Source organism: Paroedura picta, chromosome 2, assembly GCF_049243985.1.
Source record: "Paroedura picta isolate Pp20150507F chromosome 2, Ppicta_v3.0, whole genome shotgun sequence".
In the NCBI taxonomy this organism is placed as follows: domain Eukaryota; kingdom Metazoa; phylum Chordata; class Lepidosauria; order Squamata; family Gekkonidae; genus Paroedura; species Paroedura picta.
This window is the reverse complement of record NC_135370.1, coordinates 131,414,755-131,432,486: the sequence shown is the minus strand read 5'-3', so window position 1 is coordinate 131,432,486 and position 17,732 is coordinate 131,414,755. Positions and strand designations below refer to the sequence as shown.

Sequence of the window (17,732 nt, the reverse complement as noted above, 5' to 3'; positions counted from 1 at the left end):
ATCTGAAAGATGGTCCTTTATAAGAGGGCAAGGAAAGGTTCCTGTTGGCAGCAGAGGATAGGACCCACAGTAATGGGTTTAAACTAAATGGAGAACAATATTGGCTAGATATCGGGGTGGGGGGGGAATTCCTAGTCAGAGTAGTTCAGCAGTGGAATTGACTGCCTAAGGAGGTGGTCAGCTCCTATCACTAACGGTCTTCAAGCAGCGGCTGGACAGATACTTACCCTGAATGCTGTATGCTGATCCTGCATTGAGCAGGGGGTTGGACTAGACGACCTTCCAACTCTATGATTCTATGAGTCTAAATGTCTTGCCTTTAGTTGCATACATGATTTACCATCTAGTTCAGAATGCATAGTTTTGCATCTAGATCAGGGCAACTTTATGGATAGCCGATGTTTATAAGCCAATAAAATCACAACACCTATGATACAAATGTGGCAACCATTTTGGATTTGTTTCTTTTTTGCTGAATTGCAAGCCTTGGTGTTGGACTGTGAGATGTGGATTCTTAAGGTAGAGTTTTTAATACTCACTTTTGGACTGGACTTGAAGTGCTTAAGAACTTTTTCATTTAGTGGGAGTCCAGCTATATCAAAGCACACAGTGAAAAGGTGGTCATCCTTAGAAATGTTATCCGCATCATGGATGCTCAGCTCCAAAGTGTTCTGACCGATAAAGAAGAAAGACCAACAGTAAATGGTACTTTCCCACCACAAGAGCCATGTACAGTTTTGAATATCCCATGCTGTAAAAGTGGTTTGATACTTGCAGTGCAAGAAAGCTTGTTCTCATTTGCCCATTTTTCCATTGTGTTCAGATCTCGTTGAACTCTGTCTCTATCTTTCGGAGTATTTGCCAGTCCTCCCAATTTGGTGTCATCTGCAAACTTGATGAGTAGTCCCTCCACCCCCTCATCTAGATCATTAATAAATATGTTAAAAAGTACCGGGCCGAGCACTGAGCCCTGAGGTACCCCGCTACTCACCTCTCTCCAGTCTGATGAAACACCATTGACAACAACTCTTTGAGTGCAGTTCTCTAACCAATTCCCTATCGACCTAACTATCTGAAAATCCAGATTGCAGTCCTTCAACTTATCCATCAGAACATCATGGGGAACCTTATCAAAAGCTTTACTAAAATCCAAGTAAATGACATCAACCGAATTTCCACGATCCAGCAAACCTGTCATTTGGTCAAAAAAGGAAACCAGGTTGGTCTGATAAGACCTGTTGGAGACAAATCCATGCTGACTTCCTTGGATCACCAAATTGTCCTCCAGATATTTGCAGATCGCTCCCTTTAATATCTGCTCCATTATTTTCCCCACAACTGAGGTCAGAATCACTGGTCTGTAGTTTCCCGGGTCATCCTTCCTCCCTTTTTTGAAGATTGGAATGATGTTTGCTCTCTTCCAGTCTTCCAGGACATCTCCAGTCCTTAAAGAGGTCCCAAAGATGATGGACAAGGGCTGTGCAAGTTATCTGGAAAGTTCTTTGAGCACTCTCGGTGCATTTCATCCGGCCCAGGGGATTTGAACTCATCCAGTGCAGCTAAATGCCTCTCGACAACCTTTCTATCCATGTTAACCTGCCACCCAGACACTATCCTTTGGCTACGGCCATCTCTAGATGTGCCTAAACCCTTTGACCTGTGGAGAAAAAACAGATGTAAAATAGGGACTAAGCCTTTCTGCTTTCTCTGCATCTTCCGTTAGAGTTTTCCATCTGCACCCAACAGTGGGCCTATTGCCTCCTTTACTTTATGTTTGCTCCTCACATAACTGAAAAATATTTTCTTGTTACAATGGGCTTCCCTGGCCAATCTTAGCTCACTCTCAGCTTTGGCCTTTCTGATGATTGATTTCCAGTGCCTAGTAGGTACTTTTCTTTAGAGCTCTGTCCTTCCCGCCATTTCCTGAACATTTTCCTTTTCTTTCTTAGTTCCTCTTGAAGTTCTCTGTTCATCCAAATAGGCTTCTTAGAGCTCCTGCAGTGTTTTCGTCTTTCTGGGATAGTCATTGATTGAGCATGCAATAGCTCTTGTTTGAGTAGCGCCCACCCTTCATATGCTCCCTTCCCTTCCAGCATTCTCATCCATGGTATGACACTCATCATGTCTCTAAGTTTATTAAAGTTTGCCCTATGAAAATCCAACATCCGCGTCTGGCTACAAGCTTCCTTGGCTCCCCATCTCAAAAGGAATTCTATGAGGACATGGTCACTCCCCCCTAGGGTCCCCGTCTCCTTCACCTCATCCACCAAGTCTTGCCTGTTGGTCACTATTAAGTCCAGTATGGCCGAACCTCTTGTGGGTTCATCTATCATTTGATAAATGAAATTGTCAGCCAGGCAGGTCAGAAACTTGCATGACTGAGGACACTTCGCAGAGTTTGTTTCCCAGCACGCATCTGGGAAATTGAAGTCACCCATGATGACAAGGTCCTGCCGCTTGGATATTTTCTCAAGCTGCTCACAAAGTGCAGCATCCATATCCTCTCGTTGGTCAGGCGGTCAGTAGGAGACACCAACCACCACAGGGTTTGTTTTCCCCTCACTTATTTTCACCTAGATGCTTTCCACTGTAGATATGCTCTCCTTCACTAGAATTTCCTGACAGGTAAGCCCTTTCCTCACATACAGTGCCACTCCTCCACCTCTTCGATCTATTCTGTTTTTTTCTGAACAGTTCATATCCATCCACCATTACATTCCAGTCATGAGAATCATTGCACCAAGTTTCTGTGATGCCTACTAGATCATACCTTTCCATCAGCATGAGAAGTTCTAGCTCTTCCTTCTTATTACCCATGCTTTGGGCGTTAGTATAAAGGCATCTGAATCCTTTTACTTTTGGTTCCCTATGAGCTGGCCTTACCAGTTGGGCTGCCCCCGATTGTTCTCCTTCCTTACACTCCCTATGTTGATCGTCTCCTTCCTCTCGTGGCTTCAGTTTAAAGCTCTCCTCATGAATGTTCCTGCCAAACACATTCTTCCCCAGCTTTGATAAGTGCAGTCCATCAGGTGCTAGTAGGCCTTCCTCAAGAAAGCCTTTCCCATTGTCCCAGAAACCAAATCTCTCCTGCCGGCACCAACTACACAGCCACTGATTCACCTCCATTATCTTCTTCTCCCGACGCATTCCTCTTCCCTTGACAGGCAAGATTGAAGAGAATACCACTTGTGCCCCCATTTGCTTGAGCTTCCTCCCCAGATCTTGATAGTCTTTTTTAATAGGAGCGATGGTATTCATGGACATGTCATGGCTCAGTGTGGAACACTTACTTTGCAAGAAGTTCCTAAATCTGGCATCTGCAGTTAAAAATGACCAGGTAGTACTGAATATACCTGAAAACTGTACCTGAAACCCTGGAGAGCTGTTCCCAGTCAGACTAGGTAATTCCTTCCTCCCCCTAACAGATCATATGATACCTCTCCATGCATCCTTCTAATGCCCCGGGCAGCAGTGTTCTGTACCAGCTGTAGTTTCCAGGTCAGGAATTAGGGAAGGACCACATAGAGTGAGTTACAGTAATCTAACCTGGAGGAAACAATTGCCTGGAGATGCCTAGGTGCTCAGGGGCCAGGTGCTTGTAGCTTTGCCTGAAATAGGTGGGGAAATGCCTGATGGGCTACTCTGGTGACCTGCACCTCCATAGATAACTCCCAAATTCTTGACAATGTGATCTACCTGAAGCTGCACCCCAGCAAGAGTAAGGAGATCTGGGGTTTTTTCTACCCAGCCACAGGAGCTTCATCTTCAGGGAACTGAGCTTCAGGCGGCTTTGCTGGAGCCAGTCCACCACAGATCCTAGACTAGGCTAACGATTAGGAGGGAGTATGTGGCTGGCCACTCATTAGCAGGTAGAGCTGGGTGTTATCTGTATAGTACATCCAGTCCACATCTGAGCCCATTCATCCAGACAACCTGGCTTAAATAGCACATGAAGATGCTGAAATGTCTCAGGCAAAGAATCGTGCTTTGAGGAACTCCACATTGGAGTTCACAGTGGTGCAATTGTTCCTCTCTGGTAGCAACTCTCCATCCCCAACCATGGAAAAAGGAGGTCAGCCACTGCAGGGGTGTCCCCCATATCCCTGCATCAGCAAGCTCATGATCTACTACACTGAATATTGCGGTAAAACCAACAGCGCCAAACCATCTTGATCCAACTGTCTACAGAGGTCATCTGTCAGAACAACCAGTGCTATCCCTACCTTGTGGCCAGGTTGCAAGCTGTATTGGAAAGGGTTCAATGCCACTGATTCACCCAGGAGCGGTCTGAAGCCGCCTGACCTCAATAGGCCACTGGTGCCTCAGCTTCTTGGGTTCATGTTTGGTAACCATGACAGGTCCTTATCACTTCTGCTCTAGTTACGTTACTTTTGGTCAGACCAGCTGGATGAAGCTGTTCCATGGCACCCCATATAAACATAAACAATGGAGTTAATAATTACCATATGAATTTTTTCTAATATTGGTGATCTGTATAAGATATTACCCCCCTTCAAGGATCGCTGCCTTGTTGTGGCAAGGGGGCTTGCGTAGTTCAGTGAAGCTATGAGCTATACCGTGCAGGGCCACCCAAGACGGACAGGTCATAGCTGAGAGCTCTGACAAAAGGTGATCCACTGGAGAAGGAAATGGCAAACCACTCCAGTATCTTTGCCATGAAAACTCTATGGACAGTTCCAATAGGTATAACGATATGACGCCGGAAGATGAGCCCCTCAGGTCGGAAGGTGTCCAATATGCTACTGGGGATGAGCAGACGGCTAGTACGAGTAGCGCCAGAATGAATGAAGCGACTGGGCCAAAGCCGAAAGGACGCTCAGTTGTGGAAGTAACTGGTGGCAAAAAGACAGTCCGATGCTGTAAAGATTTTTATTCCATAGGAACCTGGAACGTCAGATCCATGAATCAAGGTAAGCTGGACGTGGTCAAACAAGAAATGACAAGACTGAACATCGACATTTTAGGAATCAGTGAACTAAAATGGACAGGAATGGGTGAATTTAATTCAGATGACCATCAGGTATACTACTGTGGACAAGAATCTCGCAGAAGAAATGGAGTAGCCTTCATAATCAATAAGAGAGTAGGAAAAGCAGTCTTGGGATACAATCCCCAAAATGACAGAATGATCTCAGTTCGAATCCAAGGCAAACCATTCAACATCACAGTGATCCAGGTCTACGCCCCAACCACTGCTGCTGAAGAGGATGAAGTTGATCAGTTCTATGAAGCCCTACAACACCTTCTTGAAGCAACGCCAAAAAATGATGTGCTTATCATCATGGGGGATTGGAATGCTAAAGTAGGAAGCCAAAAGATAACCGGGATAACAGGCAAGTTTGGCCTTGGAGTACAAAATGAAGCAGGGCACAGGCTGGTAGAATTTTGTCAAGAGAATACAATGGTCATAGCAAACACTCTTTTCCAACAACCCAAGAGACGACTCTACACATGGACATCACCAGACAGTCAACACAGAAATCAGATTGACTATGTGCTCTGCAGCCAAAGATGGAAAAGTTCTATCCAGTCAATAAAAACAAGACCAGGAGCTGATTGTGGTTCAGATCATGAGCTTCTTGTTGCAAAATTTAGGCTTAAATTGAAGAAAGTAGGGAAAAGCACTAGGCCACTCAGGTATGAACTAAATCATATCCCTGACGAATACACAGTAGAGGTGACAAATAGATTTAAGGAATTAGATCTGATAGACAGAGTGCCTGAAGAACTATGGACAGAGGTTCGCAACATTGTACAAGAGGTAGCAACTAAAACCATCCCAAAGAAAAAGAAGTGCAAGAAATCAAAATGGCTGTCTGAGGAAGCTTTACAAATAGCTAAGGAGAGAAGGGAAGTGAAAAGCAAGGGAGAAAGAGAAAGATACACCCAATTGAATGCAGAATTCCAGAGAAAAGCTAGAAGAGATAAGAATGCCTTCTTAAATGAACAGTGCAAACAAATAGAAGAAAGCAATAAAATGGGGAGGACCAGAGATCTTTTCAAGAAAATTGGAGATATGAAGAGAACGTTTCATGCAAAGTTGGGTATGATAAGGGACCAAAATGGTAGAGACCTCACAGAAGCAGAAGAGATTAAACAAAGGTGGCAAAATTATACAGAACAACTATACAAGAGCGAGCTTAATATCCCTGATGACAGTGGGGTAGTTACTGACCTGGAGCCAGACATCCTGGAATGTGAAGTCAAATGGGCCTTAGGAAGTCTGAGCAACAATAAAGCTAGTGGTGGTGACAGCATTCCAGTTGAACTATTCAAAATCTTAAAGGACGATGCAGTAAAAGTGCTACACTCAATATGCCAGCAAATTTGGAAAACTCAACAATGGCCACAGGATTGGAAAAGGTCAGTTTACATTCCAATCCCAAAGAAGGGCAATGCCAAAGAATGTTCAAACTACCGCACCATTGCACTAATTTCTCATGCTAGCAAAGTTATGCTCAAAATTCTACAAGCTAGGCTCCAGCAATATGTGGACCGAGAACTTCCAGAAGTACAGGCAGGATTTCGAAGAGGCAGAGGAACTAGAGATCAAATTGCGAACATACGCTGGATCATGGAGAAAGCTAGGGAGTACCAGAAGAACGTCTACTTCTGCTTCATTAACTATGCTAAAGCCTTTGATTGTGTGGAGCACAACAAATTGTGGCAAGTTCTTAAAGAGATGGGAATACCAGAGCATCTTATTTGTCTCTTGAGAAATTTATATGCAGGCCAAGAAGCAACAGTGAGAACTGAACATGGAATCACTGACTGGTTCAAAATTGAGAAAGGAGTTCGGCAAGGCTGTATACTGTCGCCTTGCCTATTTAACTTATATGCAGAGCACATCATGAGAAATGCGGGATTAGAGGAGTCACAAATTGGGATCAAGATTGCAGGGAGAAATATCAACAACCTCAGATATGCAGATGATACCACTCTAATGGCAGAAAGTGAAGAGGAACTAAAGAGCCTGTTGATGCGGGTGAAGGAGGAGAGTGCAAAAGTTGGCTTGAAACTCAACATCAAGAAAACAAAGATCATGGCATCCGGCCCTCTCAATTCCTGGCAAATAGATGGGGAAGAAATGGAGATAGTGACAGATTTTATTTTCCTGGGCTCCAAGATCACTGCAGATGGAGACTGCAGCAAAGAAATTAAAAGACGCTTGCTCCTGGGGAGGAAAGCTATGGCAAATCTAGACAGCATCCTAAAAAGCAGAGACATCACCCTGCCAACAAAAGTGCGTTTAGTCAAGGCTATGGTATTCCCAGTTGCAATGTATGGCTGCGAAAGTTGGACCATAAGGAAGGCCGAGCGTCAAAGAATTGAGGCTTTTGAACTCTGGTGCTGGAGAAGACTCTTGCGAGTCCCTTGGACTGCAAGGCGAACAAACCGGTCAGTCCTAGAGGAGATCAACCCTGACTGCTCTTTAGAAGGCCATATCCTGAAGATGAAACTCAAATACTTTGGCCACCTCATGAGAAGGAAGGACTCCCTGGAGAAGAGCCTAATGCTGGGAGCGATCGAGGGCAAAAGAAGAAGGGGACGACAGAGAATGAGGTGGCTGGATGGAGTCACTGAAGCAGTAGGTGCAAACTTAAATGGACTCCGGGGAATGGTAGAGAACAGGAAGGCCTGGAGGATCATTGTCCATGGGGTCGCGATGGGTCGGACACGACTTCGCACATAACAACAACAACAATAAGATATTACAAAAAAACTGTCTCACTAGAATTGTTGTGCTCATGAAGTAGATAATTGTGAAATATATTTAAATGTTTTCAGATAATTTTGAGTTAAAATAAAACATTTTCATTCAGAAATAGAATACGATTATTTTCGAGGTCAGACTTTTTCCTACCTCAAAATCCTGAAAAATCAGTTTCAACACAGGTTACAGTGTGACGACAGGAATATCCTTAGCTGGAAGATAGAGAGAATAATTGGCTTCTTACCTTTACTTTGCTCTGGACCATGAAATGGAAAGTTTCATTCCAGACTGGATCTTTGGAATTGTCAACAGCCTTTGTTCGGAATTGTACGGAAGAAGCAGTTGGAAGCCACAGGTTCAAGTAACAATCTGTATGGCTTACTGTTGGGAGGAGAGAAATGCACAAATAACAATGTAACAGCAGGCACAACAAACTTGCAACAGGACAGTAGGTATTGCATCTATTTTCTTAACATGTCTAAATGTGCGGGACTTACATGACTTGGGGGGAAATTTGCCCCCCACATGGCCCTTGTTCCACAGCTTGCACAGCAGGGATGGCAGTGGGAGTCACTTTCACTCCTCCTTCACCCACATCAGCACCACCTTTACAGTTCCTGCTGCTCCATTCCTGCCCACCTGCATTACTGCCACATCTGCAGTTCATAAACCGGTGGTAGTTAGGAGTTCTAGCTCCTCATCCTCCATTCACTTGCCATGTAGCCATCTATCTGTTGTCTCTACTATTAGGAGAACAGATAAAGGCTGGCCAGTGGTGCAAGCACAGGCCATGGTCCTCTGGGGTTTTTTTTGGGGGGGGGGATTTAAAATCCCCTTCATTTTTTAAACCTATTTGGATTTTTGTACAACCCAGAATTTCCCAAAAATATAGAAATATATACTTTCTATCTACATAGTCCCAATGTTAAGATTAAGACCCCACTGATGGAACCACACTGATAATTAGATCTGTCAGTAATGTGTGCTGGGTTCACATCTAATTTTGGGATCATAACCTGCCAGAATATGAAATCTGGAGTTAAAATATTAGCTTCCTTATTTTTTTACTCATTCTGTAATTTGCTAATATATTCTGAATTCTGAAGTTTTAAAAATTATGATTTGCTAAATCTGAATGGATTACTGGAAAATATTCATCCCTTAGGGAGGAACCCAGCTTCCTGGTTTATTTCATGGAGATGAATGACCTAAAGAAGGCTGGGAGAAATCTAGAACAATGCTGGTGGAGAATTCATGCTGAATCTGTCAGAATTTACTATAGAGCACATTGGGAGGCCTATGGAGTGGGGTGATGACAGGAAAGCTAACATCACTTACAGGGTTCCTTGGAGCCCAAAAAACTATTTCAGGGGCTCCTCCATAGTCCAAAGGTTGAAAAAGGCTGCCCTAGATCCTTGTGCATCCTGTCCACTAAAATCAATACGATACGATAACATTTATTGTATGTAGCCAAAGGACATTACAAAACACAATTAAAACAATATGGCACAAATATAAATAAATAAAACAATATTTCTCCAATATTGTGTACCTAAAAATGTAAACATGGACAACTAAGTTACAATAAAAGGGATAAAATGGTGTATCAAGGTGGAGGCTCCTGTAAAAATGCATTAGCTCGAATCTTCCTGGCAGCCAGAGCAAAAAGTGCCACCCTATATGAGATATAGGGGTCGACATCTAATAACAGATAGGTGACTTTGTTAAAATCAGAAATAGAGTTTGGTAATAACTTTGCAAGGAATTTGCCCCTGGGTTCGGAGTATGGGGGACAAGCCAAAATATAGGGGGGCAGGTCCTCCACAGATGGATTTCCACATATGCACAGGTGTTGGACTGTGGGTATTCGGAGATATCACCCAGAGAGCATGGCTGATGGCATCATTTCAAACCGCAAAGATGTTAGGGCTATTCTAAGATTACGTGTTGTTATATTTACTAAATATGATGCTCTAGAATGGTCTTTTTAAATTGTTTTATACCATGGGGCTGCTTGTGATAGCTGTAGTGAAGAGTGGTCAATCAGTGAGTCAGCTTTGAACACCCAATCACGTAAATCAGAAATATTGGCTGATGTATGCAGTAAGTCATCTGGTATGGTATAGCGTGAAAGAATGGAGCTAAAAAAATCAGACCGAGTCCTGTCTTTGCTCAATAAGAGCTTAAAACTTTAATGGCTTAAAGAATCTAATTTGGTTGTGATGTCTTTCTTCCAAGATTTCAGAATAGCTAAGTGGGCATGGGCTTTGAGTGAGGGAAAACCAAGCTCTGCCCTCATCAGGGCTGCAGGGGACCCTTTTGTAAGAGCCAGGATGCGTCTGAAGAAAAAGTTCTGAATGGGCTCCAAGCTATTGATTATTTGTTCTTTCCAGCCCCAGATGTCAATGCCATATAGTAGGTGAGGAATGACCTTGGCTGCAAAGAGCTTTAGAGCTGGGTCAACTAGAAACCCTCCCCTGGTATAATAAAATCTCAGAATGGCTCCAATGATTTTTAGAGACCAGAGGCCTTTATAGTTGCAAGGTGGCCTTTATAGTTGCAAGGTGGGCATTCCAGTTTAGGGTCTCACTGTAAGTGATTCCAAGATATTTAAATGTACTATAGGAATATATTTCTATAGGAATATTGTTTATACTCCAGATAAATTTTTTAGTTCTTTTCCTAAACACCATAACTTTTGTTTTTGTGTAGTTGATGGAAAGGGACTCTTCCTTACAATAAGTACCCAAGTTGTTAAGTAGCTTTTTCAGACCAACTCTTGTATGGGAAACCAGGACCATGTCATCTGCATAAAGCAGGATAGAGACCTTTTGCTGACCAACAGAAGGGGGTACAAATACTGCGCCCGATAGTCTTTGAACTATATCGTTGATATAAATATTGAAAAGCAGAGGGGCTAGTACACACCCCTGCTTTACCCCTTTCCTTACTGCAATTTCATTAGTTAGAGAGCCTGAAGCACCTACCCTAATTTTTGTGTGGGTGCCTGAGTGCAGTTCATGCATCAGAAACAGTAGGCGTTTATCGATGTTAGTTTCCCTCACTAAAATCATATAAGGACCATACCAACGTCCATGGTACTTATTTTAAATCAATAACTTAAAGCACTTTTGCTCTGCCACTCACAGAGGCAATCATCTGTCCACAAAAATAAAACATCTCTATAGAAGAAAAGCTTCAGCAAACTGGAGATAGAAATGTCTTCAGATAATTAGTTCTTGAGTCAAATATTTCTTTTCACTTAAAAAAAAATGTCCATAGATTTAAAACAATTTTATTCATTATTAGATTTTTATACTGCCCTAATCTCATAAATGCTCAGGGCTTATTGTCCATGAGGAAACTAAACAAATTTTCCTTGTCACCAAATAAATATTGCATTTATGAACAACCCGTCAGTCCAAAAATCTGCAGAGAAGAAAGGGACGATAGCTATGTGATTAACCAGTCCATTCAAAGCACTGAGTGAAAACACGTTCCTAGGTAATCACCTTGAATGTTCACAATTACATGATGTTATACGTAATTGGAAACAATTAGATGTTAATGTATTATATAGTGTATTATATACTGGGTTGTAACTTCATTTTTTGTTAACATTGAAAACACATTGAGTCACTGAGGAAGAAAATGCAAAAACAAGGTGATTACCTAGGAACCTGTTTTGACTCGGTGCTTTGAACAAGCTAGATATTCACACAGCCATTGTCCATTTCTTCTCTACCAAATAAATATTGACAGCGCTCTTCATCGGTTAAATTTGTCCTATCATCAGTCCATCACTTCTGCTCCAAGAGTAAAGCCACTGTGTGAATCAGCAAACCTGCCAACTTACAGACATAAAAGGAGTCTCTGCATAGCTGCAGGGCGCCCTAAGTATGAAAAGACAAGAGTTGTACATTAGAAAAAAGGAAATCACACCAAACAAACCAAGCTTGATATGGACTAAATGAGCCCTGGAAGGAACAGAATGCCAATAATGGCTTAATATTAATTGAAGAGGTAAAAAGAGGGATAGGGAGAGGAGCGAACAAGAAAATGCATTTTCTTGTTAGCTCCCCACTTGTAGGCGAGAATAATAAAGATACTCACAAGTATCCGCTCGTCGGATATTCTTTGCTCTTATCACTCTTACTGTGAGCAAATGACAAGGTGATGTCACTGCCTGCAAAATAAAGACATGAAAAAAACTAAAAATTCTAAGTCGTATGCATGTAGGGAAGGAAATGGCAGGAAGAAGAGTTGGTTCTTCTATTCTGCTTTTCATTGCACAAAGGAATCTCAAAGCATCTTACAGTTTCCTCCCCTCCTCACAACAGACAACCTGTGACCTTGGTAGGGCTGAGAGAACTCTGACAGGGCTGCTTAATATTTGCAATATTAAGACCAAACACAGAAAGCACTTAAAAATAACCTACCGCAATTAATGCTTTCTGATCAATGAAAACACTTTTGATTTGCCCATAACAGAAATATGTTGAGCTAGCATTCCAACTAGCATGACTCTGGGAAAATGCCCCCACCCCCTTATTATGTAAGATCCAATGTATAGCATTTGCACATATTTTTGCTTTGGTGAACATTGCTCTAAGTTGGGGGTTCCAAGATTAAAGAGTGTGAGAAAGAGAGGGAGGGGGTGGAGGAAAGGAGGGGGAAAGGAAGAAAGGAAAGAGAAAGGGAGAAATTGAAGAAGGGAGGAAAAGGGGGAATGAAAAGGAAAATGCAAGAAAGAAAGACAGAAAAAGAAAGAGACAAAGAAAAAGAGAGAAAGAAAGGGGGAGGGGGGGAGGAGGGAAGGAAGGCATCATTTCTCCTGGAGAAAAGAGCTGCTTCGAAGGGCCACTGTCCCTCCAACCCTCCCCCGTGTAACAGTGTCTACACAGGTCACCACTGGACCTACCTTCCCATTGAACCCCACATCTTCCAAAGGCCAGGCCAGACAGGACACAGAAGGGTGAGCTGCCACCTTCCCACCCCCCACATCTTTCAGCCAGATGTTCAAGAGGCAGAGATCTCTGACCAACAGAGCTACAGACAAACCAGGGCTTAGACTCCAAAGTTGTTGCAGGAGCTTCTAATTGCTCTGCATAGCTTTCAGCTGCAGCTTGTTAGTCCATCTGGCTCACCTGAGCCAATTAACCAATGCCAGCTATGTGCTGGAAGATAGCTCCAGTTTCTCACAACGGGAGAATTCCACTGCTGAAAAAAACATTTCTAGATCCGCGAGAGCCTAACAATTACAGACCCGTCTCGCATTTAACGTTTCTGGGGAAGATGATTGAAAGGGCAGTCCCAAACCAACTGACGGAATACCTGGAAGAAGCTTCGGTCCTAGACCCATCCCAGTCAGGTTTCTGGCCTGGCCATGGGGTAGAAACAGTGCTAGTTGCCCTGATGGACGACCTCCATCACCAGTTGGAACTAGGCGAGTCGGCACTGCTGATATTACTAGACAGCAGCATTCGACACAGTCGATCATGAGCTACTAGCTCGCCGCCTCATCGATGCCGGAATACGAGGGACAGCCCTTCAATGGCTGATCTCCTTCCTCCGGGATCGTGGACAGAGGTTAGCAATAGGAGAAAGAACATCAGACCGCCAACAACTTACTTGTGGAGTCCCACAGGGAGTGGTCCTCTCCCCTATCCTATTCAACATCTTTATGAGCCCTCTTGCACAACTGGTACGGAAGTTTGGACTGGGTTGCCATCAATATGCAGATGACACCCAGCTCTTCCTCCTGATGGATGGCCGCCCTGACTCTCCCCCAGAAGCATTAGCCAGCTGCCTAGAAGCAGTGACAAGATGGCTCAAGCAGAGTTGTCTGAAGCTCAATCCTTCAAAGATGGAGGTCCTGTGGCTGGGTAGGAAGGGCCCATGTGAGGAAGTGTGCCTGCCTGCCCTGGATGGTGTGCAGCTCTCTATGGCTCACTCCGCCAGGAACCTAGGCGTGATTCTGGACACTTCCCTCACAATGGAAACCCAGATCACAAAGGTAGCGAGGCTGGCATTCTACCACCTCCGCCAAGCCAAGCTACTAGCGCCCTACCTGGCCCCGGAACACCTAGCCACAATGATCCATGCAACGGTCACCTCTAGACTGGACTTTTGTAACTCGCTCTACGCAGGCCAGCCCCAGCTACAGCTGGTTCAAAATGCAGTGGCCAGGATCCTCACTGCAACACCATGGAGGTCCCACATCCGGCCCATTCTCCATCAACTGCAATGGTTGCCAGTTGAATTCCGGATCAGACTAAAGGTTCTGGTAATTACCTTCAAGGCCATACACGGTCAGGGCCCAGTGTACCTGAGGGATCGCATCCCTGCCTATGCCCCCAAAAGAGCCCTGCGCTCCACTGCTACCAACCAGCTAAAGGTCCCTGGCCCTAAAGAAGTCCACCTGGTCTCAACCAGGGCCAGAGCATTCTCTGTTCTGGCCCCCACCTGGTGGAATGAGCTCCCGGAGAAGATCAGGGCCCTGACGGAGCTTAAACAGTTCTGCAGGGCCTGCAAGGAGGAGGTATTCCACCAGGCATTTGGTTGAGACCAGATATATATAACCAACAGTGACCAAAGGGCCCCTGCTCCTTGCCCCCCCTCAGAACACCAACTATACACTCTGGACCTGTTTGTATGTTGCAACGCTGTATTGTTTATTGGTTATACAATTATAATGTTATATGTTTACAATTATCAGTTATTATTGCATGGTTATTCAAATGTTTTATAAGACTGTTCCATGTATTGTTCTTATGTTATTATGTAAACCGCCCTGAGCCCCCGGGGAGGGCAGTATATAAATATAATAAATAAATAAAAGATACCGCACCACATTAACAAGATAGTTGCTAACTGCAGAAGCCGGTGAGTCATCACAGAATGAAGACTGAGAGGCTGCTGATAGTCTGTATTAATTTAGGGCTGGGAGGCCTGGGTTGTGGGCCCAACCTGTGACCAGCTCCTTCTGCTTATGCTCTTGGGTTGCCTGAATTTCTGTTTTTGAAATACTGATTCCCTTTGCCTTCCTGACAGCTCGTCTGTGGTTCCTTCTGGCACAGAGCTGAAATCTGAAGCCAATACAGGAGGCAAAAAAAGCAGGTGGCTTCCCTCCCTTGCCTGGAGGAGATGAAGAATGGGAAAAGGCTAAGGATAGGGCAACTTACCAACATTAAGGTCTTTCAAGAAGGCCAGCTCCTCTTCCACCAGCAAGCAGAAGAGGAAGATGAGAACATTTAAGCCACATCATTAGCCCTCATTTGGAGAGTGCATTCTCCCTACTTGTGGCACCCCCCAGGGAGGGCCAAGCAAGTAGGGATGATTTGCCTGCATAAAACTTAAACTTTATTATGGTTAAAGATAGTTATGTTTATGGTTATTATGCTTATGGATATATTTATATCTTTTCTGATTAACAGATTGCAGTGACCTTCACTGTTTTCCAAAATAACCAAAGCCAAGAAACAGTCATTTTAGTTCAAGGTTCAGGATTCCAGAGGTCAGGCAGGCACAAGAGTCTGTTCTGGCTTTCAGGAATCAAGCAAGGAGGTGTCAGCATATAGCTCATATTGTGTCTACACTTCACAAAATCCATCAAGAGGATTTATAATTAAGTACGGACTGCTGAGACTTAATCTTGTAACAACTTATCTTTTAAATTTTTTATTTTATTTTTCAAATTTATATGCTAACTTTCCCTGAGGGTTCCGGGCGGCTTACAATACATCATAATAACACTTTCGGCATGTAATAAAAGTAATATCACTTTCAGCATGTAGCTGACATCTAGTCAATGAGTACTTCCAAGCCTGAGCCTTCACTTCTCTAATGGAGCAGGTGATCCTGGAGGGCTGGAAACAGGTAGCTGGATTTCACCTGCTAGATCAGAGTTGGGTGGTAGAGATGACTCTGTACAAGCTCTTGACTGTAGGTTCTGGCATGCTTGCACCCTTCTCTTGTTTGTCAGCTTCTGCTGCCTCTTGCCTGGTAATGATTGTTGGAATATGCAAGATCTGCAGTGTGCATGACTCAATAGCATAGAAAGAATGTTTTGCAGGGGGCTTTGGAGGAAATGGATATTTATCATTGTTAGAATAGGAACTTCCTAGAATTTTTCAAATATTCTCTTACAGTATTCTGATAGGCTCTTTAGATACGTCCGGCTGCTTTGAACATACTGTTCTCCTGCTTGCCTCCAGAACAGCAGCTGAACAGAATGACTACAGATAAGTCAGAACAGTTAGTTAGGTCTCTGACTCTCTCCTGTCTACACAAAGTTGTTTGTCTTCACAATAAACTATTCCATTCTTTGCTTTGATCATTTGCAAATTTGTTATTTTTGTTATTTGTTAATTGTTATTTAGAATGTGGTTTATGTTACATACTGTTTATGAAAGTTCATGTTACATACTGTTGGTACTATATATCATTCCATGTAATTTGTATTATATAATGTTCAATGTAAATTGCTCAGAGCTGCAAAGAAATGGGCAGTATAGAAATCTAAATAAAATAAATAAATAAATAAAATTTTAACTCTGCCGACAGTGCTGATCCCTTCCTCATCTGAGGAGTCCTCAACATTGTTGTGACTTAGCTGACCAGTGACAGAGCTTTCGTTTCTTGATCTTCGTCTATCCTTTTAATTTCTCCCTACACAGGTTCAAGAGTGATGTGTGCAAAATAGTTAACTGTTGCACTACATCTTAGTATTATTGTTATTTCAAAATTGCATTGTGACAGTTGAAATATTAAAAGCACTGCAGCAATAAAAAGCGGAAAACCTTTACATCATTCATCAGCAAGATAAACTGACTCATCAGAAACACTTCTTCTAGTCTCCATTTTAATTCTAGCCATGTGAGACTCTATTAGAAAAGGTTTCCATATGGAAGGTACTAGTCACCCAAAAATCTCTGCTTTCAGTTGCCTACATCTGTGAGAGAAGCCAAAGCTGAGTAACCTTGGAAGATCTCAAAAGTGGTGGATGCCATTTATGGTGAAAGGTATCCTTGGGCTAGACCATTTAAGTCCATAACAGTTCAACTCAAAACCAGCACTAATTGGTCTTGGTAGCTAAATGTTAGCTAGTGTACCTCTGCTCATATTGGGATTGTCTTTCCATCCACATTGTCATGAGACAGCTTTAGTTTTCAGCATGAATACCCCAGGACTGAGGATATATATGCATTTCAACTGGTTTTAATAGCATATTACTATCACCCCAAAATGTTGGGAAGAGTGGTCTTGGGAACAGGGAATTCTGAGCCTTTGTGCCAAACTCCAGTCCCCAGAATTCTCTGAAGGAAGTCATAACAGTTAGCCTATCATAAAACCATCAGCTTTGCAGTATGGATATAACTTATCCCCTCCACATTTTTGAGAAGTATGTCAGTGACAAATATAATAAAATTATATAAATTTTCAAAAGGCACACAAGATCAGCTTTATGTTTCATTTAGTTGAACAAGAATAGCCATGACTGCTTACCAGATGTGATGAACTTCCACATGCATCCATTGTATTTTCTGTGCACCAATGGGCTGATGTTCCTGATGGCAGCCAAGGACAAAAATCCAGGGCTGCTGGTGACTCTTTAAATATACTGAAACACATTTATTGCCTAACCCAGAAGAGGTGGATGGACAGCTATTTCCAAAGTGATTCAGAGCCACACCTCCTCTCATTTTGGAAACAAAAAATGTTTCTTGTTCCACCCACTTCCTTAGGTTGTTATTTGGAGCCTGTCTCAGAGTAAAGAAAAATCATTGAAGGTTCCAGGGTTGACAGAATGAAAATGCTGAGAATACTATATAGATTTTTTTAAGGATAATATATATAGTTTATTAAAGTGTTTGTTAGGTTCTGTCAAGTTCTTTCTGACTCACAGTGACTTTCTGATCAAAAGCCCACCATACAACTCTGTCTGCAGTAATTTCTTTAAGTTATTGTACAGTATTAAAGTGTAATCTTGAAAGCA

The 17,732-nt window shown here is 43.0% G+C and overlaps 1 protein-coding gene across 2 annotated transcripts in view; it reads right to left on the bottom strand.

Moving 5' to 3' along the window:
* The window catches only part of LOC143830358 (cytosolic phospholipase A2 epsilon-like), a 49,142-nt gene extending 31,822 nt beyond the window's left edge, over positions 1-17,320 (bottom strand). The window contains exons 1-4 of one of the 2 annotated variants that reach the window (XM_077322777.1): positions 17,243-17,320; positions 11,849-11,921; positions 7,980-8,116; positions 540-671 (exon numbers count right to left, since the gene is read on the bottom strand). In XM_077322777.1, coding sequence (XP_077178892.1) covers positions 540-671; positions 7,980-8,116; positions 11,849-11,921; positions 17,243-17,272 — 372 coding nt within the window. In that variant the 5' untranslated portion in view covers positions 17,273-17,320. Of the gene's footprint in view, positions 1-539; positions 672-7,979; positions 8,117-11,407; positions 11,526-11,848; positions 11,922-17,242 lie in introns of those variants that run through there. The other variant, XM_077322778.1, reaches the window with a different exon arrangement.
* Between the last annotated feature and the right edge of the window lie 412 nt (positions 17,321-17,732).